The sequence below is a fragment of the Mobula hypostoma genome, chromosome 6 (assembly GCF_963921235.1).
Source record: "Mobula hypostoma chromosome 6, sMobHyp1.1, whole genome shotgun sequence".
Classification (NCBI taxonomy): domain Eukaryota; kingdom Metazoa; phylum Chordata; class Chondrichthyes; order Myliobatiformes; family Myliobatidae; genus Mobula; species Mobula hypostoma.
In genome coordinates, this window is record NC_086102.1 from 6,860,810 (window position 1) to 6,883,190 (window position 22,381).

General features: G+C 46.8%; 1 protein-coding gene across 10 annotated transcripts in view; it reads right to left on the minus strand.

Moving 5' to 3' along the window:
• robo1 (roundabout, axon guidance receptor, homolog 1 (Drosophila)) overlaps positions 1-22,381 on the minus strand; it is a 708,427-nt gene that overhangs the window by 63,481 nt on the left and 622,565 nt on the right. For 8 of the 10 annotated variants that reach the window (XM_063050245.1, XM_063050242.1, XM_063050247.1 and 5 more), the window contains 7 exons: positions 19,575-19,743; positions 14,746-14,912; positions 11,764-11,885; positions 8,583-8,817; positions 7,421-7,542; positions 3,428-3,599; positions 1,448-1,648 (listed from right to left, as the gene is read on the minus strand). In XM_063050245.1, coding sequence (XP_062906315.1) covers positions 1,448-1,648; positions 3,428-3,599; positions 7,421-7,542; positions 8,583-8,817; positions 11,764-11,885; positions 14,746-14,912; positions 19,575-19,743 — 1,188 coding nt within the window. The remainder of the gene's footprint in view (positions 1-1,447; positions 1,649-3,427; positions 3,600-7,420; positions 7,543-8,582; positions 8,818-11,763; positions 11,886-14,745; positions 14,913-19,574; positions 19,744-22,381) is intronic. The other 2 variants (XM_063050243.1, XM_063050241.1) reach the window with 1 other exon arrangement.

Consider the following 22,381-nt stretch of genomic DNA (forward strand, 5'->3'; position numbering starts at 1 on the left):
GACCTTTAGCCAAGGAGGCTCCTAAAGCACCCCCCAAAACCTGAGACCTCCAGTGGGACAATGGGAACACCATCAGCAGGTCCCACTGGGAGTTGCACACCATTCTGACTTAGAATTATGTTTCACTGTCACTCTGCCTAGATGCAGGACTTCACACCTTGACATGAGTGTGCGGTACCATCACTAAAGGTCTGCAGTGGATTAGTTCAGAATAAAATTCCCCAACCACAGTCTCATCACACAAAGCAAGCATGACAAGGGTTAGATACAGAGTGAAGCTCCCTCTACACCGTCCCATCACACACTCCCAGGACAGGGACAGTTAGATACAGAGTGAATCTCCCTCTACACTGTCCCATCGCACACTCCCAGGGCAGGGACAGTTAGATACAGAGTGAAGCTCCCTCTACACTGTCCCATCACACACTCCCAGGGCAGGGACAGTTAGATACAGAGTGAAGCTCCCTCTACACCGTCCCATCGCACACTCCCAGGGCAGGGACAGTTAGATACAGAGTGAAGCTCCCTCTACACTGTCCCATCGCACACTCCCAGGGCAGGGACAGTTAGATACAGAGTGAAGCTCCCTCTACACCGTCCCATCGCACACTCCCAGGGCAGGGACAGTTAGATACAGAGTGAAGCTCCCTCTACACTGTCCCATCACACACTCCCAGGGCAGGGACAGTTAGATACAGAGTGAAGCTCCCTCTACACCGTCCCATCGCACACTCCCAGGGCAGGGACAGTTAGATACAGAGTGAAGCTCCCTCTACACCGTCCCATCGCACACTCCCAGGGCAGGGACAGTTAGATACAGAGTGAAGCTCCCTCTACACCGTCCCATCACACACTCCCAGGGCAGGGACAGTTAGATACAGAGTGAAGCTCCCTCTACACTGTCCCATCACACACTCCCAGGGCAGGGACAGTTAGATACAGAGTGAAGCTCCCTCTACACCGTCCCATCACACACTCCCAGGGCAGGGACAGTTAGATACAGAGTGAAGCTCCCTCTACACCGTCCCATCGCACACTCCCAGGGCAGGGACAGTTAGATACAGAGTGAAGCTCCCTCTACACCGTCCCATCGCACACTCCCAGGGCAGGGACAGTTAGATACAGAGTGAAGCTCCCTCTACACCGTCCCATCGCACACTGCCAGGACAGGGACAGTTAGATACAGAGTGAAGCTCCCTCTACACCGTCCCATCACACACTCCCAGGGCAGGGACAGTTAGATACAGAGTGAAGCTCCCTCTACACCGTCCCATCACACACTCCCAGGGCAGGGACAGTTAGATACAGAGTGAAGCTCCCTCTACACTGTCCCATCACACACTCCCAGGGCAGGGACAGTTAGATACAGAGTGAAGCTCCCTCTACACTGTCCCATCACACACTCCCCAGGGAGGGACAGATAGATGAGAAGATGGGAACACAACACCTTTCCTCATACCAGCGTAGCTGGTGGTTAGACCGGACCGCTTCTTCCTGTGTCGATACAGCCAGATGCTGAAGACCATCAGGATAATCCAGCAGGCTGCGCCGATCCCCGCAATGAAGGCCGGCTGCTTTACTACATCCGAGATCTGCTGTGCCAGGCTGACCTGCCCCTCGTGCTCCGGAGTCAGCCTCCCCGAGGAATCTGCAGAGAGAAGGAGTCACCGGTGAGTGGCTTGGAAGCCTCAAGATCAGGCACTCTCTACACCTGGTCATCTAGCCCACTGCAGTTGCTGACAATCCACACCAGACTTGCAGAGTCCTTTGCCCACATCCCGATCGGATGTCTCTCGGATTCCACACCGACCTGTCTGACCTCAGCTCTACCCACTGCTGGTGTGAGGCTCGATATATACCCTAAGGCCATCAGCTATACTCTGCCTAACACCCAATGGTATGAGACTGAATTTTCGAATTTCAAATGACTTTGATTTATTTATAGTAAATGCTCTGTAACCCCTAACTTCATTTGTCTTTTTCATATATACACATATATAATTATTTATATAAATACGACGTTGATTTATTTATAATAAATGCCCTTTAACCCCTAACTTTCTTTTTTATATATATATAATTTAGGGTGGCATGGTAGCACAGACGACACGGGTTCAATTCCCACCGCTGCCTGTAAGGACTTTGTACGTTCTCCTCATGACCATGTGGGTTTCCACCGGGTGCCCTGGTTTTCTCCTACAGTCCAAAGACGTACTGGTTTGTAGGTTAACTGGTCATTGAAAATTGTCCCGTGATTAGGCGAGGAGTAAATCAGGGGATTGTTGGGCAGCGTGGCTCAGGGTGCTGGAAGGGTCTGTTCCATGCTTTAGCTCAATTAATAAAAATCGTAATTCTTTATAACTGTTGAATGTTGTTTGTTTTTTGTTGCATGTCACATCCTGACCAACACGTTACAGCAAATTCCTAATACAAATAAAGTTGAGTCTTGATCGTTGATTACATTTACCAGGCCCTTCCAGCCCAACCAGCCTGTGTCGCCAAATTACCTCCAGGTGACCAATTAAACTACCAGCGGATACATCAGTTTTGGAATGTGGGAGGAAACTGTAGCTCCCGGTGGGAAACCACGAGGCGAATGTGTTAGCTCCTTGGTGGGAATTGAACCTGAGTTGCTGATGTTGTAATTAACCGCTATGCTACCGTCATTCCGCAAGGTAGCAGTGCTCTGGGGCTCTGTCTGCATCCCGCGATTTTGGCTGCAGGCCAGTGCGTCACCCCTCCCCATTTCCACACTGGCACGACTGTCCTCAACCCTCCCCACTCCCAGCTTGAGGCCCAGTACAAACCAGTGAATATCAGCCTAATGCCCAATGGAACCTCCAAGTTCAGGTTAACTCCCATGTTCTATCCTTCACCCACATCACGAAGGGCCCTCACCATCCAGGACATGCCCTCTTGTAGTTACCACCATCAGGGAGGAGGGACAGGAGCCTGAAGACACACACCCTGATGTTTCCCCGCCTCCAGCATAGACTTCGGAATGGAACGTTTGTCAGGGGAAGAGAGGGGCTAGGAGAGTCAGGTAGAAGGAGTTGTGGGAAGGGGTTGGGAGGGTTGGTAGAAGGGGTGTGAAAAGGGGTAGTGGGTAGGAGTGATTGAAGATTGGGGTAAAGGGGCTGGAGGTAGGAGGGTTGTGGAATGGAGGATGGGGGGTAGAAGGAGAGAGAAGAGGGAGTAGGAGAGGGGATGTAGGTAGAGGAGGAGGGGGTGATGGTAGGTGGGGGAGGAGAGGGAGGAAGGAGAGCTGCTGAAGGTGGAGGTTTATTATTGTAGCAGAGAGGTAGGTAAGTCAGGGGACAGGGAGGGTGGGAAGCAGATGGGGTAGAAGGAGAGTTAGGAAAGGGTAGGAGAAGGTGTAGCAGGGAATACAGGTCAAGGGAGAGGATGCGGGAGTGCAGCCACTCACCCAGTTGGACATAGCGGGGCTCGCTCCGGGCTCCCTCTCCGGCAGAGTTAGCCGCTGACACCTCGACACGGTAGCGGAGACCCGGGGTGAGGTGGGGGATGGTCACAGAGAGGGCGGGCGCCACCACCGTTCTGTTGATGTGGAAGCGACTCTCGTTGGCCAGACACCAGACCTAGAGTGGGAGAGGAGGCAGGGATGAGGGCAGGCACCGCCAGGGAGGTAGGGGTGGGGATGGCAGAAGAGGGTCCCCAGTGTAGGGAGAGCAGGGAGACACAGTGTGGACTTACATAAGGTCAGACAGACAGACAGACAGACACACACACACACACCACACACAATCCACAAAAACAACCCACACATGCTGGCAGACACAACACACACAAACACACACACTGCAACCATACACACACACAACACACATCATCATGCAACACATAAATCACTAGAAGAACTCAGCATTTAGATTTCCATCATCTGTATTTTGAACTTACATAATCTTGAACACCTCTACTAAGTTTTACAGTGACCCAGACTCCCACCACTTTCTCCCCTTCCTGCTTTCTACCCATAGCCTGAGGTCCTGAGGGCAAAAGTCTTGATATCCCAATAATAGAATCTAAACCTATCAGTTTCTGTGAGAACTAAACATGCACCAGCAGCCATAAAGACATTTCAAGGTGCAGGGATGACTTACGACCGTTAATTGGCCTTGGAAGCTGATTCAGCTGCCGCCTCGCGATAGGAGAGCTGAGGGTTATCTGGTCGGTGGAGATGAATAAAGGACAGTGAGCCCCAACCACAAGCGAGAGACCCATCGATTATCACCTGCAACACCTGCCCTGTCCAGCAGATGGGGATGCATCCCCACCAACAACAGCCCATTCCCAGAGCCCAGAGAGAACAAGCCCAACTCCATGAGATAAAGGGGAGGCGAGATTTGGGGTTGTAGGGGGAAGGACATCGGCAATATTGACAAAGTAGTGGGTGCGTGAAATGCACTGCCAGCGACGGTGGTAGAGGTGGATACAATAGGGTCTTTTAAGAGACTCTTAAATAGGTACACGGAGCTTAGGAAAATAGAGGGACATGTGCTAGGAAAATTCTAAGCAGGTTCTAGAATAGGTAACATAGTCAGCACAACATTGTGGGCCGAAGGGCCTGTAATGTGCTGTAGATTTCTGCGTTCTATGTTCTAATATTGAACCATCAGAAGAAGGACTGGCTCAAGAGATCAAGGCCACTGTGACTATGCTTCTCAGGATATGATAAGTATAGGTAGGGTAAATGCAAGCAGGCTTTTCTTTCCACTGAGTATGGGAGAGACTAGAACTGGAGGTCATATGGTTAAGGATGAAAGATGAATTGTTTGAGGGGAACCTGAAAGAGAACTTCTTCATTCAGAGGGAGGTAGGGTGTGGAATGAACTGCCAGTGGCAGTGGTGGATGCAGGTTCAATTACAATATTTATAAGAAGTTAGGATAGATACTTGCATAGGATGGGTATGGTCCAAGTGCAGTTTGATGAGACTAGGCATAGACTAGATGGACCAAAGGGCATGGTTCTTTGCTGCAGTGTTCTATGGCTCTACGACTCAATAGAACAACAAATAATACAGCACTGGACAAGCCACTTGGCCCAGAACGTAGAGCCAATCTTAACGCCAATTTATACTAAATGTTCTCCTATCATCCATAATCCTTCCATTCCCTTCATATTCACGTGTTTATCTAAAAACCTCTCAAACTCCAACACAAGAAATTCTGTAGATGTCGGAAATCTTGAGCAACACACTCAAAATGCTAAAGGAACTCAGCTCAGTCAGGCAGCATCTATGCAGAGGAATAAGCAGCTGATGTTTCAGTCCGACAACCTTCATTAGGGCCTCATGAAATGTCAACAGTTTATCCCCCTCCCCCACCCACCCACCCCTCAGATTTAGCCTGACTTGCTGAGTTCCTGCGGCGTTGTGTATTAAACTTCAGCAGACTGCCTGCTTTCAGTACCACCTCTGGTCACCAATTCCAGGTACCCACCACTCTGCATGAACAACTTGCTCCTCATGTAAGCTTTAAAATTCCCCATTGCCAGCCTTAAAATCACGTCCTCTAGTGTCTGATATTTCTACCCGGGGAAATAGAGATTCTGACTATTTTCTCCATCAAGGACCATCACAATTTAAAAATCTTCTTAAGTCTCCTCTCAGCCTCTGATACCCTAGGAAGAATAACCCAAAATTGTCCAACCTTGTAGCTCGTGCTCTCTAATCCAGGCAACACCCTGGTGAACCTCTTCTGCACCATCTCCAGTGTCCACATCCTATAACAGGGTGAATAGAACTGCAAAATGTTACCCCAGTGATAAACAATGTATACACAACTCTTCAAAGCAGTGATTGCGGGATCGTGCACATTCCCGTGAGGGAGAGGCGGGGCCTCAGATTATCAATTGATGACACTGCAGATAGTCCTTCCCCTCTCAGATTTGGTGGTGATTGTACTATTCCACTCTCTAAAGCAGAGGTTCCAAACATTTTTTATGCAATGGACCTTGAACATTAACCAAGAACCCAGGTTGGAAACCCCCGCAGCCTCTCACTCATGAGATGAAGGAAAACATAGCCCACTGAGATAGACTGTACCTCTTCCTAGAGATGCTGCCTGGCCTGCTGCGTTCACCAGCAACTTTGATGTGTGTTGCCTGAATTTCCAGCATCTGCAGAATTCCTTGTGTTTACCACTGAGATACAATGAGCTTTGCCAATGTTAACATCAATAGTACAATGTACTGGTCTAAGACCAAGAGAAACATCACAGGTGCATTTACGTAAAACAGGCAGGTTGTAGGGGAGGCATTGCAAGAGCTTGCAGATGATTGTAGACTCAGCCAGCCCCATTGTGGGCACAACCCTCCCTACCATCCAGGATATCTTCAAGAAACCATATTCTTCCCGCTTTCTTTCCACTCCTGACGAAGGATCTTGGCCCAAAATGTCGACTGTTCATTCACTTCAACAGATGCTGCCTGACCTGCTGAGTTCCTCCAGCATTTTATATGTGTTGCTCTGGATTTCCAGCATCTGCAGAATATCTTGTGTTTATAAGACCAGGACACAAAAGAGCAAAATTAGGTGCCTTAAGAAGGTGGCATCCATCATGAAGGATCTTCACCATCCAGGACATGCCCTCTTCTCATTATTACTATCAGGGAAGAAGTACAGGAGCCCGAAGGCCCACAGTTTCCTCCTCTCTGCCATCACATTTCAGAATGGTTCACGAACCCATGAACCTCAGAAGAATCTTGTCTTTTGCACTATTTATATTTATTTTGTCTATCATATGTTTAACATATGAGCAACTTTAGATTGCTCAAGGCCTGTACTTGCTGGAGTCCAGAAAAATGAAGAAGGATCACATTGAAGCCTACTGACTATTGAAAGGCATAGATAGAGTGGATGTGGAGAAGATGTTTCCAACTTCCAATCGTCTAAGAGCAAAGAGGACAGCCTCAGGTTAGGGGGACATTCCTTTAGAATAGAGATGTAGAGTTTCTTTAGCATATATTGGCAAATCTGTCAGGTACAGTACGGCTATGGACACCAAGTCATTGGGTATATTTACAATGAAGTTTGATAGGTTTTTGATCAGTCAGGGCATCAAAGATTATGGGGAGAAGGTGAGAGGATGCGGTTGAGAAGGATGTCATCATATGTCAATGAAAATAAATCAGATATTGATTCTGAACCCTTAGATCAATCAAAGACAGGATCTAAAAGGTTTAGACGACAAGACCGTGAGTAACAGGAGCAGAATGAAGCATTCCAGCCCATTGAGTCTGCTCCACCTTTCCATTTTGGCTGACTTGTTATCCTTCTCAATCATCTCCTGCCTTCTTCAGATAACTTTTGACACCCTTACTTTCAAGAACCTTTCAACCTCCGCTCTTAAGCATAAAGTTTATGGGCCAGTAATGGAAGTTCAGCGATGGGGCTTTACCTTGTACTCCTGTAGGTCACCATTCAGAGAGTCTTCGGGAGGCGGTTGCCAAGAAACGATGATTCCAGTTCCGTTACCATTGTTCAGTGTGACTGTGATGTCCTGCGGTGGTGCGCTTGGCACTGTTCATTCACAGAGGGAAACGACAGCTGGAGTTAGCATCATGTAACCAGGCACAAAACTGTGAACTCTACAACTAACGACACATTATGAAGCCAAGGTCCCTTCCCAGCCTTCATCGTACAAGTACTGCCCAGGTTAGAGCTAGGTTCTGCTTCTGTGAACTTCCTGAGTTAAACCAGCATTATATTCTTGGGAACTGCTTGAAACATGGACAATCTGCGAGTCAGAAATGCTAAAGTTCAAAGTTCAAAGTACTTTTATTAGCCATTTTATTTGGTATACCTGTACATCTCTTCACTAATGCAAATATTTAATTTACCAATCACATGGTGGCACCTCAACACATAAAAGCACGCAGGCATGGTCAAGGTGTTCAAGTGTTGTTCTGACCAAACGGCAGAATGGGGGAGAAATGTGACCTAAGTCTCTTTGACAGTGAAATGCTTGTTGGTGCCAGATGCAATGATTTGAGTATCTCAGAAACTGCTGATCTCCTGGATTTTCACACACATGTCTCTAGAGTTTACAGAGAATGGTGTGTAAAACAAAAGACATCCAGTGAGCGGCAGTTCTGTGGGTGAAAATACCTTGTGAATGAGAGAGGTCAGAGGAGGATGGCCAGACTGGATCAAGTTGACAGGAAGGTGACAGTAAATCAAATAACCACACATTACAACAATGGTGTGCAGAAGAACATCTCTGAATGTACAACACATCGAACCATGAAGTGGATGAGCTACAGCAACAAAAGACCAAAAACATACACTCAGTGGTCACTTTATTGAGTACAGGAGGTACCTAATAAAATCATCACTGAGTGTATACCTTAAGTTTCATTTCAGGAAGCTCACTACAGCACAAAAACAGGATAAATGTCCCAGCTAGACTGGGCCAATCTATTATACTGTCTAGTCCCGGCAAGACAGAAACCTCAGATTGGAAAGCAAGAATGGAACAGCGAGGGCTTTTGGGACGAGAGGTAGGAATGTGAGGAGGAGAGATAGAGACCAGATCAAAGGCAAAAGGATTCGATTTTCACCTTCCTCCAGAGTCTTGGCATACTTCACGTCGCTGTCCGCGCCCTGGAACTCGTTAAAGAACGGCCTCACTTTGACGTCATAGCCCAGCCCCTTGCGGAGTCTGGGCACCACGGCGCTTCGATCCGTGGCCGACCTCACCTCGAAGGTGGACCAGTCGGATTCCGGCCGCCCCTCTGGTGAAGACGGCCTGTAAAGGATCCTGTATCCCTGGATGTACTGCGACGGCTGGTCAACCTGAGCACGTGGAGGGGAGGGTGTGGGTGGACAGACCAGAAGGCCTTAAGTACAGAAGTCACAGAAGCAGAATTAGGCCATTTGGCCCATCAAGTCTGCTCCAGCATTTGATCATGGCTGATTTATTTCCACTCTCAATCCCCATTCTCCTGCCTTATCTCCATAACCTTTGAAGCCCTTACTAATCAAGAACCTATCAACTGCGTCTTTATATATACCCAATGATTTGGCCTCTACAGCCATCTATAACAACAAATTCCACAGATTCACCACCCTGGCTAAAGAAATTCCTCCTCATGTTCTAAAGGGATGTCCCTCTATTCTGAGACTGTGCCCTCAGGTCCTAGACTCCCCCACCAGAGGAGACATCCTCTCCTCGTCCACTCTACCCAGGCCGTTGTTTAAACTCCAGCGAGTACAAGCACAGAGCCATCAAAAGCTCCTCATACATTAACCCTTTCCAGATCTTATTCATTTCATTGAAGTCATCAGTCTACAGTGGACAGAAGCCAGTCCTATCCTCATAGGGCAACCTACCTATTCCAGTAAACATTCCCTAAAATGCTCCCAGTACATTAAAATAGGGAGACCAATACAGAACACAGCGGACATTTCACTCCGATGCTCCTTTACCTTACAAACTCCAAATCAGAATCAGAATCAGGTTTATGATCACTCACATACACAGTGAAATGTGTTGTTTTATAGCTGTGCAATACATAAAAAATACCATAAGTTACACAGAAATATATAAATAATAGTATTAATAATATATTAACATAATATAATGATTTAATATAATAATTTGTTGTTTTTATTAACATTACATAATAATATATTATTAATATCAATGCATTATTACGCTACTATATTAAATTGTTGTATTATTTTTACACATATATATGTGCAAATTAAATAAGCAGTACAAAAAGAGAGCAAAAAGTAGTAAGGTAGAACTCATGGGTTCATGCACCATTCAGAAATCTAATGGTGGAGGGGATAAATCTGTTCCTAAAACACTGAGTGTGTGTCTTCAGGCTCCTTGATGGTAATCATGGAAGAAGGTATGTCCTGGGTGGTGAGGATCCTCCATCAAATGTCCATCTTAATGAACCACCTTTAATTCTGATCATAGCTATTTATCTCTGTTGGAGCTGGCTATCAAGTTAGGTATTGGGGAAAAAAGAATATTCGGACTCTCCTGCAAAGAGACAGTATGGGCTTGATGGGATGAGTGGCCCCCTCCTGTTCAGGATTGATCCCATGTTTCAGCATTACATCTTGCCAGTTGCTGGTTACAGACAGTGAAGGAATGTCTTCGGCAGGGAATGAAAGGACATAACTGTTGTACATTAAATGGAAACAGTACAATGTCCCTGAACCACCAGATAACTTGTTCTTCATTCCCTAACTTGGCCCAGAGTTATCTAGCCATTAATACAACATCCTGTCTGGGAGATGGCGTGAATTACTTGCCTGCTCCGCTTCCAACTTTAGAACATTGAAACAACCTCACCTTGAAAAGTTCTGAGATTCACTTCCTGATAGAAGTTAATTGAATTATGAGAGGCCTAGATCTAGTAGACGGTCAGAATTGTTTTCTCACAATAGAAATGGCAAGTACCAGAGTTGAGAGTGGAAAAGTTCAAAGGAGATGCGAGGGGCAAGTATTTTTACACAGAGTGATGAGTAACTGGAATATGCTACCTGGGGTAGTGGTGGAAGAAGATACATTAGTGGGGTTTAAGAGGCTGCTTGATAAGAGCAATGTAATAATATTACATTAATTATCTGTCCTTGGACTCACTTTACACTGCACGCTGTCGGAGCAGTGCTGCCAGGATAATCAAGGACACGACCCACCCAGCCAACACACTTTTCGTCCTTCTCCCCTCCGGGAGAAGGCTCAGGAGCTTGAAGACTCGTACGACCAGATTTGGGAACAGCTTCTTTCCAACTGTGATAAGACTGCTGAACGGATCCTGACCCGGATCTGGGCCGTACCCTCCAAATATCCGGACCTGCCTCTTGGTTTTTTTGCACTACCTTACTTTCCATTTTTCTATTTTCTATTTATGATTTATAATATAATTTTTTAATATTTACTAATTTTGCTATTTTTAATATTTAATATTTGTAATCCAGGGAGCGGGAAGCGTAGAATCAAATATCGCTGTGATGATTTACGTTCTAGTATCAATTGTTTGGCGACAATAAAGTATAAAGTATAAGTATGATAAAATGTATTGTCGCTGACTTATACAACATGAAATTTGTTTTGCGGCAGCATAAAAGAACAAAAATAAAAATGTTTGTAATTTACAAAATAGTGTACAGAAAAGGAATAATGAGACAGACACCTGAATATGCAGGGAATGGAGGAATATGGACCTTGTGTGATTTCATTTGGCATCGTATTCGGCAGAGAGATTGTAGTTCACACGGATTGTTCCAGTGCCGTACTGCTCGGTGTCCTGTGTTCCAAATGCACCTTCTTCTCAATTTCCCCAGACAAGCAACCTGCCCACCAACCCAGCAATGAACTCAGGATGAGTGGCATCCATTAGAGACTTACTGTGCCCAACATGACCTCACTGTGCCCAACAATGATCTCACTGCTTCCAATAATGACCTCACTGTGCCCAACAATTGCCTCACTGCGACCAATAACGATCTCACTGTGTTCAACAAGACCTCAGTGCACCCAACACCGCCTCACTGCACCTAACAATGACCTCACCGAAACCAAAAATGACCTCACTTTGCCCAATTACCTCACTACACCCAATAATGACCTCACCTGTGACCAATAATATCTCACTGTGCCAACAACGACCTCACTGCAACCAATGATGACCTCGCTGTGCCCAAAAACTACCTCACTATTCAGCTTCAAGTACAAAACAAATTGAAAGGAAACAGTGAAATGTAGAAGTCACAACTTACTGTCCAGTGAAGCTGGATAGAGGATGAGGAGAGGGTGATGGGATTGTGGAGATGGACAACCACTTCGCCAAGCTCCCGCTGCACCTGCTTGTGGTCCACTCCTTGGCCAGTTGGAGGAACATCTGCAGAAAATAAACAATGTAAGATTCACTACCAGTCGAAATACAACACCTTCAACAGTGCTCTCATCTTCAGCACTCATCCATCACACATAAGGATCTACCTGATGTCATAGCTGAACAGTGTCTATCGCCAGGGACATTTAGATACAAAGTGAAGCTCCCTCTACACTGTCCCATCACACACTCCCAGGGCAGGGACATTTAGATACAAAGTGAAGCTCCCTCTGCACTGTCCCATCACACACTCCCAGGGCAGGGACATTTAGATACAAAGTGAAGCTCCCTCCGCACTGTCCCATCACACACTCCCAGGGCAGGGACATTTAGATACAGAGTGAAGCTCCCTCCACACTGTCCCATCACACACTCCCAGGGCAGGGACATTTAGATACAGAGTGAAGCTCCCTCTACACTGTCCCATCACACACTCCCAGGGCAGGGACATTTAGATACAGAGTGAAGCTCCCTCTACACTGTCCCATCACACACTCCCAGGGCAGGGACATTTAGATACAGAGTGAAGCTCCCTCTACACTGTCCCATCACACACTCCCAGGGCAGGGACATTTACATACAGAGTGAAGCTCCCTCTACACTGTCCCATCACACACTCCCAGGGCAGGGACAGTTAGATACAGAGTGAAGCTCCCTCTACACTGTCCCATCACACACTCCCAGGACAGGGACAGTTAGATACAGAGTGAAGCTCCCTCTACACTGTCCCATCACACACTCCCAGGGCAGGGACAGTTAGATACAAAGTGAAGCTCCCTCTACACTGTCCCATCACACACTCCCAGGGCAGGGACATTTAGATACAAAGTGAAGCTCCCTCTACACTGTCCCATCACACACTCCCAGGGCAGGGACATTTAGATACAAAGTGAAGCTCCCTCTACACTGTCCCATCACACACTCCCAGGACAGGGACAGTTAGATACAGAGTGAAGCTCCCTCTACACTGTCCCATCACACACTCCCAGGGCAGGGACAGTTAGATACAGAGTGAAGCTCCCTCTACACTGTCCCATCACACACTCCCAGGGCAGGGACAGTTAGATACAGAGTGAAGCTCCCTCTACACTGTCCCATCACACACTCCCAGGGCAGGGACAGTTAGATACAAAGTGAAGCTCCCTCTACACTGTCCCATCACACACTCCCAGGACAGGGACATTTAGATACAGAGTGAAGCTCCCTCTACACTGTCCCATCACACACTCCCAGGACAGGGACAGTTACATACAGAGTGAAGCTCCCTCCACACTGTCCCATCACACACTCCCATCACACACTCCCAGGACAGGGACAGTTACATACAGAGTGAAGCTCCCTCCACACTGTCCCATCACACACTCCCAGGACAGGGACAGTTACATACAGAGTGAAGCTCCCTCCACACTGTCCCATCACACACTCCCAGGACAGGGACAGTTAGATACAAAGTGAAGCTCCCTCCACACTGTCCCATCACACACTCCCAGGACAGGGACAGTTAGATACAAAGTGAAGCTCCCTCTACACTGTCCCATCACACACTCCCAGGACAGGGACATTTAGATACAGAGTGAAGCTCCCTCTACACTGTCCCATCACACACTCCCAGGACAGGGACAGTTAGATACAGAGTGAAGCTCCCTCTACACTGTCCCATCACACACTCCCAGGACAGGGACAGTTAGATACAGAGTGAAGCTCCCTCTACACTGTCCCATCACACACTCCCAGGACAGGGACATTTAGATACAGAGTGAAGCTCCCTCTACACTGTCCCATCACACACTCCCAGGACAGGGACAGTTAGATACAGAGTGAAGCTCCCTCTACACTGTCCCGTCACACACTCCCAGGGCAGGGACAGTTAGATACAGAGTGAAGCTCCCTCTACACTGTCCCATCACACACTCCCAGGACAGGGACAGTTAGATACAGAGTGAAGCTCCCTCTACACTGTCCCATCACACACTCCCAGGGCAGGGACATTTAGATACAAAGTGAAGCTCCCTCTACACTGTCCCATCACACACTCCCAGGGCAGGGACATTTAGATACAGAGTGAAGCTCCCTCTACACTGTCCCATCACACACTCCCAGGGCAGGGACAGTTAGATACAGAGTGAAGCTCCCTCTACACTGTCGCATCACACACTCCCAGGACAGGGACAGTTAGATACAGAGTGAAACTCCCTCTACACTGTCCCATCACACACTCCCAGGGCAGGGACATTTAGATACAGAGTGAAGCTTCCTCTACACTGTCCCATCACACACTCCCAGGGCAGGGACAGTTAGATACAGAGTGAAGCTCCCTCTACACTGTCCCATCACACACTCCCAGGGCAGGGACAGTTAGATACAGAGTGAAGCTCCCTCTACACTGTCCCATCACACACTCACAGGGCAGGGACAGTTAGATACAGAGTGAAGCTCCCTCTATACTGTCCCATCACACACTCACAGGGCAGGTACAGTTAGATACAGAGTGAAGCTCCCTCTACACTGTCCCATCACACACTCACAGGGCAGGGACAGTTAGATACAGAGTGAAGCTCCCTCTGCACTGTCCCATCACACACTCCCAGGGCAGGGACAGTTAGATACAGAGTGAAGCTCCCTCCGCACTGTCCCATCACACACTCCCAGGACAGGGACAGTTAGATACAGAGTGAAGCTCCCTATGCACTGTCCCATCACACACTCCCAGGGAGAGACAGTTAGATACAGAGTGAAGCTCCCTCTACACTGTCCTGGCATGCACTCCCCATGGCAAGACACCATGCGTTAGATAGAGAGTGACAGTCCCTCTACAAACACTCCCATGAATACAAACCACGTTGATTTCTGCAATCCTTGTTCTTACCTTGTGTTTTGACGGGGTCCGAGATTGGGCTGGGATCGCTGATACCATAGGCATTGACAGCACGGATGAGAAATAGGTAGACAGCGTTTGATCTCAGGCTCCTGACGGAGTAGGTTTCGGCCTTCACCCGCTCTGCCACAGTTCGCCAGCTGCTGCCTGCAGAGTGGCTGTGAGAGGTAACCACAGGGACTGAGTGAGACCACAGAACATTGCGAGACTCCAAACACTGAAACAACCTCCCGCAAGCCTCTTTGCTATGGAAGCGTATGGTCTGCTGGCTTTCATTAGTCAGGGAATTGAGTTTAAGAGTCACGAGGTAATACTGCAGATCTATAACACCCTGGTTAGAGCACCCTTGGATTACTGTGTTCAGTCCTGGTCTCATTATAGGAACGATGTAGAGATTCAGAGTGAGTGCAGACGAGATTTACCTGGAAACTGCCTGGATTGGTGATCATGTCTTATGAAGACAGGTTGAAGGAGCTAAGGCTTTTCCCTTTGGAGTGACGGAGGATGACAGGTGACTTGATAGAGGTGTACAAGATGGTAAGATGCACAGATCCAGTGGACAGCCAGAGACATTTCCCCAGGGTTTAAATAGCTAGTACAGGGACGCATAATTTTAAGGTGATTGACGGAAAGAACAGTCGGGGGAATGTCAGAAGTAAGTTGTTTTCACACGGGGAGTGCTGAATGTATTGGAACACAATGAAAGGTGTGCTGGTAACAGCAAATAGATTAGGGACACTTAACAAACCCTCAAATAGACACGGACGGTGTGCTCCACTAGGGTTGGCGTGGCTCAGCACCTGGGCTGGAGTTGGTGCTACCACCCCCACCCCCAGTGTTGGCTTGGCAGAAGACAAGCCCTGCTGCGGTTGTTTGCCGATTTCTCCAGTGTTGGAGAGCTTCAAGCCCCTCGTTCAAAAGCTGTGCGCCAGCTAATAAAATACTCCGAGCTCTCCAATCCAGACGCTGAGCTCACCTGTTTGACCCATTCACCTTCCTGCACATGCATTCCATACACCGCTGACAGACAATGGCAACAGTCAGTCTCAGGAACCGTTATGACCTGAGAATGTCAGGCTCCTGAGCCAGTGTGGATAGCTTGACTCACCTCAACTCTGAACTGATCCTACAACCTACAGGCTCAAGGATTCTCCAGCTGATGCTCTCTGTGGTATTTATTTATTCGTTCTCTTTGTTTGTTCATCAGTTTTTATGTATATTTTAAATTAATTCTATTGTATTTCTTTATTGCCTGCAAGAAAATAAGTCTTGAGGTAGCATATGGTAACAAACGTGTAGTTTGACCACACAAACAAGAGAAACCCTGCAGCCGCTGGGAATCCAAGCGATACATAAAAAGTGCTGGAGGAACTCAGGAGGCTGGGCACTGTCTACGGAAATATACATATAGTTGGAATTTCGGGCCAGGACCCTTCAGCGCTGGAGAAAAAAGAGGAGAAGTCAGAGAAAGCGGGGAGGAAGAAACACAAGGCAGTGGGTGATAGGTGAAACCTGGAGAGGGGGAGGGTGAAGGAAAGAGCTGGGAAGCCAATTGGTGAAAGAGATAAAGGGTTGGAGAAGGGGGAAGCTGACAGGAAAGAACAGAAGGCCATGGAAGAAAAGGAAGGGGGAGTAGCACCAGAGGGAGGTGAGGAGCACATAAGGAGATAAGGTGAGAGAGGGAAATGGGAATGGGGATTGGTGAGGGGTGTGGGGGGTGGGGGGTATTACTGTAAGTTTGAGAAATCAATGTTCATGCCATCAGGTTGAATGCTACCCAGATGGAATACAAGATGTTGCTCTTCCAACCTGAGTGAGGCCTCATTGTGTCAGTCGTCGACTGACATGTCAGAATGGGAATGGGAAGTAAAATTGAAATGGATGGCTACTGGGAGATCCTGCTTTTTCTGGCGGATGGAGGGTAGGTGCTCGGCAAAGCGATCTCCCAATCTACATTGGGTCTCACCGATATACAGGAGGCCACACTGGTCATTTGATGGTAAATTTTTCGCCATAAGGCATAGCAGCAGCATTAGGCCACTCAACCCATTGAGTCTGCTCCGCTATTTGATCATGGCTGATTTATTATCCGTCTCAAACCCATTCTCCTGCCTTCTCCTCATAACCTGACTAATCGAGAACCTCTCAAGCAATGCTTTAAATTTTACTTTAACCTTTGACCCACAATTAACATTAGCTCCTTACCAAGGCTGCTCTAAAGCTTCCAATCTCTATCACCATGAAGGACGAGGCTAGGAGATAAATGGGGACACTACCACATGTAGATTCCCTGCCCAATCCCACACTATCCATGGTCTCAGAAATTTAACATCATTGCTTTGTCATGGATGGGTCTGACTCCCAGAACCTCCTCTCCTACAGCACCGTCTGAGCATCTTCACCACCGCGTGGTGACTCAAGGAGGCCACCACTTCTCCAAGCTGCATCTCATAAATATTTCAATCCGAGCAAACGTCAGGTGTTTCAGGTTGGGAGGTGAAACTGAATGGAAAAGTGTAGAGCTAATGGCAGAAGCCTTCACAGCACTGATGTCCAGAGACAGGGATCTTGGCAGCTAAGTTCAGAGCTCCCAGCAATTTGGTCAGCGGAAATGACTAATACAAGGAGGAATCATTTTGAGGTGTTTGGAGGAAAGTATAAGGATGTCAGAGAGTTGTGGTTGTGTGGAGTGCCCTGCCACGGGTGGTAGTGAGAGGCAAATACATCAGAGCAGAGGTTCCCAACCCATTTCATGCCATGGACCCCTACCATTAACCGAGGAGTCCCTGGAACACAGGGTGGGAACCCCAGCATTAGGGATATTTAAGAGACTCTTTGATTGGCACATGGATGACAGCAAGGTGGAGGGCTATGTAGGAGGGAAGGGTTAGATTGATCTTAGAGTAGGTTAAAAGGTCGGCACAACTTCGTGGGCTGAAGTGTTTCTACTGTGCTGTAGTGGTCTATGTTATATGTTCTATAAGCAAGTAGACAGGGAGGTAAGAAGACATGTGGCATGCTGCCTTCATTGGTTAAGCATTGAATCAGTATCAGAATCAGATTTATAATTATTGGGGTTGAGAGGGTTAATAAATCAGCCACGCTGGGGAGAATGGGCTCATTCTGCTCCTATGTCTTACGATCTTATGGTCTTATTGACATATATCGTGAAATTTGTTGGTTTGTAGCTGCAGGATAGTGCCATACATAAAAAGATAGCATGTTATCATCAGAAATGTATAAAAAATAAATAAATAGTGCAAAAAGAGCAGAATAGTGAGCAAGTGTGCATGAGTTCATTGTCTGTTCAGAAATCTGACGGCAGAGGGGATAAGCTATTCATAAAACATTGAGTGTGGGTCTTCAGGCTCCTGTACCTCCTCCATGATGGCAGTAAAGCAAATATGTTGCAAATATACAAAACTTTGGTTAGGTTACACTTAAGACCATAAGACATAGGAGCAGAATTAGGCCCATGAGTCTGCTTCACTATTACACGTTAACCCTCTCAATCCCATTCTCCTGCCTTCTCCCCATAACCTTTGACACTCTTGACTAATCAAGAACCAATCAACGTCCACTTTAAATATACCCAATGACCTGTCTCCCACAGCCGTCCATGACAATGAATTCCACAGATTCACCACCCTCTGGCTAAAGAAATTCCTCCTCATCGCTGTTCTGAATGGACATCCCTCAATTCTGAGGTTGAATATTCAATAACTGGAGTATTGCACAGAGATTTGGTTACTTCACTGCAGAAAGGATTTGGATGCTTTAGAGAGGGCACCGAAGAGGTTTAGCAGGACGCTGCCTGGATTAGAGGGCATGAGCTATCAGGAGAGTTTGGACAATCTGGGGTTGTATTCTCTGCAGGTCAGGGGAGACCTTGAAGAGGTCTACAAAATTATAAGAGAATAGATACAGGAGAGATAGAGGCAGTTAAGAATTTTAATTGCAGCATAGTAATGTCAAATACTAGAGGGCATGTGTGCTAAGGTGAGGGGAAAAGTTAAAAGTAAATGTGCGGGGTCAGTTTTTTACAAAGAGTGTTGGATACCTGGAATGAACTGCCAGAGGTGGCAGTGAAAGTGGATACAATAGAATCTAAATCAGGTTTATTATCACTGTCTTAGACCATGAAATTTGCTGTTTTGCGCCAGCAGTACGGTGTAATGCATAAAAATTTACTTAAGTTATGATAAGGCATCTTCCAGCTAGCTTCCTTCCCCTCCCCCCACCCTTTTATTCTGGCATCTTCCCCTTTCCTTCTCAGTCCCGAAGAAAGGTCTCGGCCGTCGACAATCTATTCACTTCCGTAGTTGCTGCCTGATCTGCTGAGTTCCTCCAGCATTTTGTGTGTGTTGTTAGATGACAAAATAGGTAGAGCAAAAAGAAAGCAAATCGTGAGCTTGTTAATGTTCATGGACCATGCAGAAATCTGATGGCTGGGGGGAAATGCTGTGTGTTTAAGGAGCTCCTATGTACAAAAATGCAAGGAAAGCAGGAATGTGGATCATGTGCAAGCAGAAGAGATTTAGTTTAATTTGGCATCATGTTCAACACAGACATTGTGGGCCAAAGAGTCTGTTTCTGTGCTGTACTGTTCTGCATTTTGTGCTTTAAATAAATAAGAACATCATGAAGAACATTTGTTATCAAATGAACGACCCTTGACCTGTGACCAACACAGGATTCTGGTCACACGGGATGCTGGAAAAAGGGAAGGGCTTCCATTATCAGTACGACCTTCAGCGATAGTAGGCAGCACCTTCTGGAGACGCAGTGAAACACGGTGGCAAACCTGAGGTGAAACTGACCTGAAGGCCTCGATGATGTAGGAGGTAGGGGTGGCTCCCACCTTCAGGTTTGGTTGCCACATCAGTGTGACCCCGTTTTTGCTGACGTCCGTTACTTCTGGCTTGGAGGGTATTCCAGGGATCAGATTGGGATCCGGCAGTCGAGGAGGTGGAACTGGCATTCCAAACTCTGAGACAAAGGGAAGGATAAAAGCAACATCAACAAACCATATAACCATATAACAATTACAGCACGGAAACAGGCCATCTCGGCCCTTCTAGTCCGTGCCGAACGCTACTCTCACCTAGTCCCACCGACCTGCACTCAGCCCATAACCCTCCATTCCTTTCCTGTCCATATATCTATCCAATTTAACTTTAAACGACAACATTGAACCTGCCTCAACCACTTCTGCTGGAAGCTCGTTCCACACAGCTACCACTCTCTGAGCAAAGAAGTTCCCCCTCATGTTACCCCTAAACTTTTGCCCTTTAACTCTCAACTCATGTCCTCTTGTTTGAATCTCCCCCACTCTCAATGGAAAAAGCCTATCCACGTCAACTTTATCTATCCCCCTCATAATTTTAAACACCTCTATCAAGTCCCCCCTCAACCTTCTACGCTCCAAAGAATAAAGACCTAACTTGTTCAACCTTTCTCTGTAACTTAGGAGATGAAACCCAGGCAACATTTTAGTAAACCTCCTCTGTACTCTCTCAATTTTATTGATATCTTTCGGTGACCAGAACTGTACACAATACAAACACCTACGTTTATATAGCTCCAGTTTTTATCAAATGAAGGAGTTCAGAGGTGCTGCACAGGACATTTATTGGACAAGGTTAGAGTTATTGAACATGAAACATTGAACATAAAACCTTCTGGCCCATGATGTTGTACTGACCTTTGAATCTGCTCTAACCCTTCCTTCACAAATAGCTCTCCATTTTTCTATCATCCTTGCTCCTACCAAAGAGTCCCTTAAATGCCTGTAAAATACCTGCCTCCACCAGCACCCATGACAACTCTATCGCACATAGATATAGCTGGAGCACCTAAGACTTTTGCACAGTACAGTATTTGTCGACATGGGTTGCACTTGAATACCGGGGGACAAATATCCTGGCAGGGAGCTTTGCAAAGGCTATTGGGGAAAGTTTAAACTGGAATTGCTGGGGGGGGGGGGTGGGAACCGAACTGAAGAGACGGAGGAAGAGAACGATTGGAGACAGTGCAAGAGGGAGGATAAGCAGGTGATAGAGAAGGGACGCGCTCAGACCGATGGTTTGAGATGTGTCTATTTTAACGGAAGAAGTATTATGAACAAAGCGGATGAGCTAAGAGCGTGGATCAGTACCTGGAGCTATGATGTTGTGGCCATTACAGAGACTTGGATGGCTCAGGGGCAGGAATAGTTATTTCGAGTGCCAGTCTTTAGATGTTTCAGAAAGGACAGGGGGGGAGGCAAAAGAGGTGGGGGCATGGCACTGCTGATCAGAGATAGTGTCACGGCTGCAGAAAAGGTGGAAGTCATGGAGAGATTGTATACAGAGTCTCTGTGGGTGGAAGTTAGGAACAGGAAGGGGTCAATAACTCTACTGGGTGTTTTTTATAGACCACCCAATAGTCACAGGGACATTGAGGAGCAGATAATGAGACAGATTGTGGAAAGGAGTAATAATAAGTGTTGTTGTGGTAGGAGATAGTCATTTCCCAAATATCGATCGGGATGTCCCTAGAGCAAGGGGTTTAGATGGGGTGGAGTTTGTTAGGTGTGTTCAGGAAGGTTTCTTGACACAATATGTAGATAAACCAACAAGAGGAGAGTCTGTACTTGATCTGGTGTTGGGAAATGAACCTGGTCAGGTGTGAGTACTCTCAGTGGGAGAGCATTTTGGAGATAGTGATCACAATTCTATCTCCTTTACCATAGCATTGGAGAGGGATAGGAACAGACAAGTTAGGAAAACGTTTAACTGGAGTGAGGGGAAATATGAAGCTATCAGGCAGGAACTTGGAAGCATAAATTGGAAACAGATGTTCTCAGGGAAATGTACAGAAGAAATATAGCAAATGTTCAGGAGCTATTTGTGTGGGGTTTTGCATAGGAACATTCTAATGAGACAGGGAAAGGATGGTAGGGTAGAGGAACTGTGGTGTACAAAGGCTGTTGTAAATCTAGTCAAGAAGAAAAGAAGAGCTTACAAAAGGTTCAAAAAACTAGGTAATGATAGCGATCTAGAAGATTATAAGGCTAGCAGGAAGGAGCTTAAGAATGAAATTAGGAGAGCCAGAAGGGGCCATGAGAAGGCCTTGGCGGGCAGGATTAAGGAAAACCCCAAGGAATTCTACAAGTATGTGAAGAACAAGAGGATAAGATGTGAGAGAATAGGACCAATCAAGTGTGACAGTGGAAAAGTGTGTATGGAACCGGAGGAGATGGCAGAGGTGCTTAATGAATACTTTACTTCAGTATTCACTATGGAAAAGGATCTTGGTGATTGTAGTGATGACTTGCAGCGGACTGAGAAGCTTGAGCATGTGGATATTAACAAAGCGGATGTGCTGGAGCTTTTGGAAAGCATCAAGTTGGATAAGTCACCGGGACCAGACGAGTTGTACACCAGGCAACTGTGGGAGGAGATTGCTGAGTCTCTGGCGATGATCTTTGAATCATCAATGGGGACAGGAGTGGTTCTGGAGGATTGGAGGATTGCAAATGTTGTTCCCTTATTCAAGAAAGGGAGTAGAGATAGCCCAGGAAATTATAGACAAGTGAGTCTTACTTCTGTGGTTGGTAAGTTGATGGAGAAGATCCTGAAAGGCA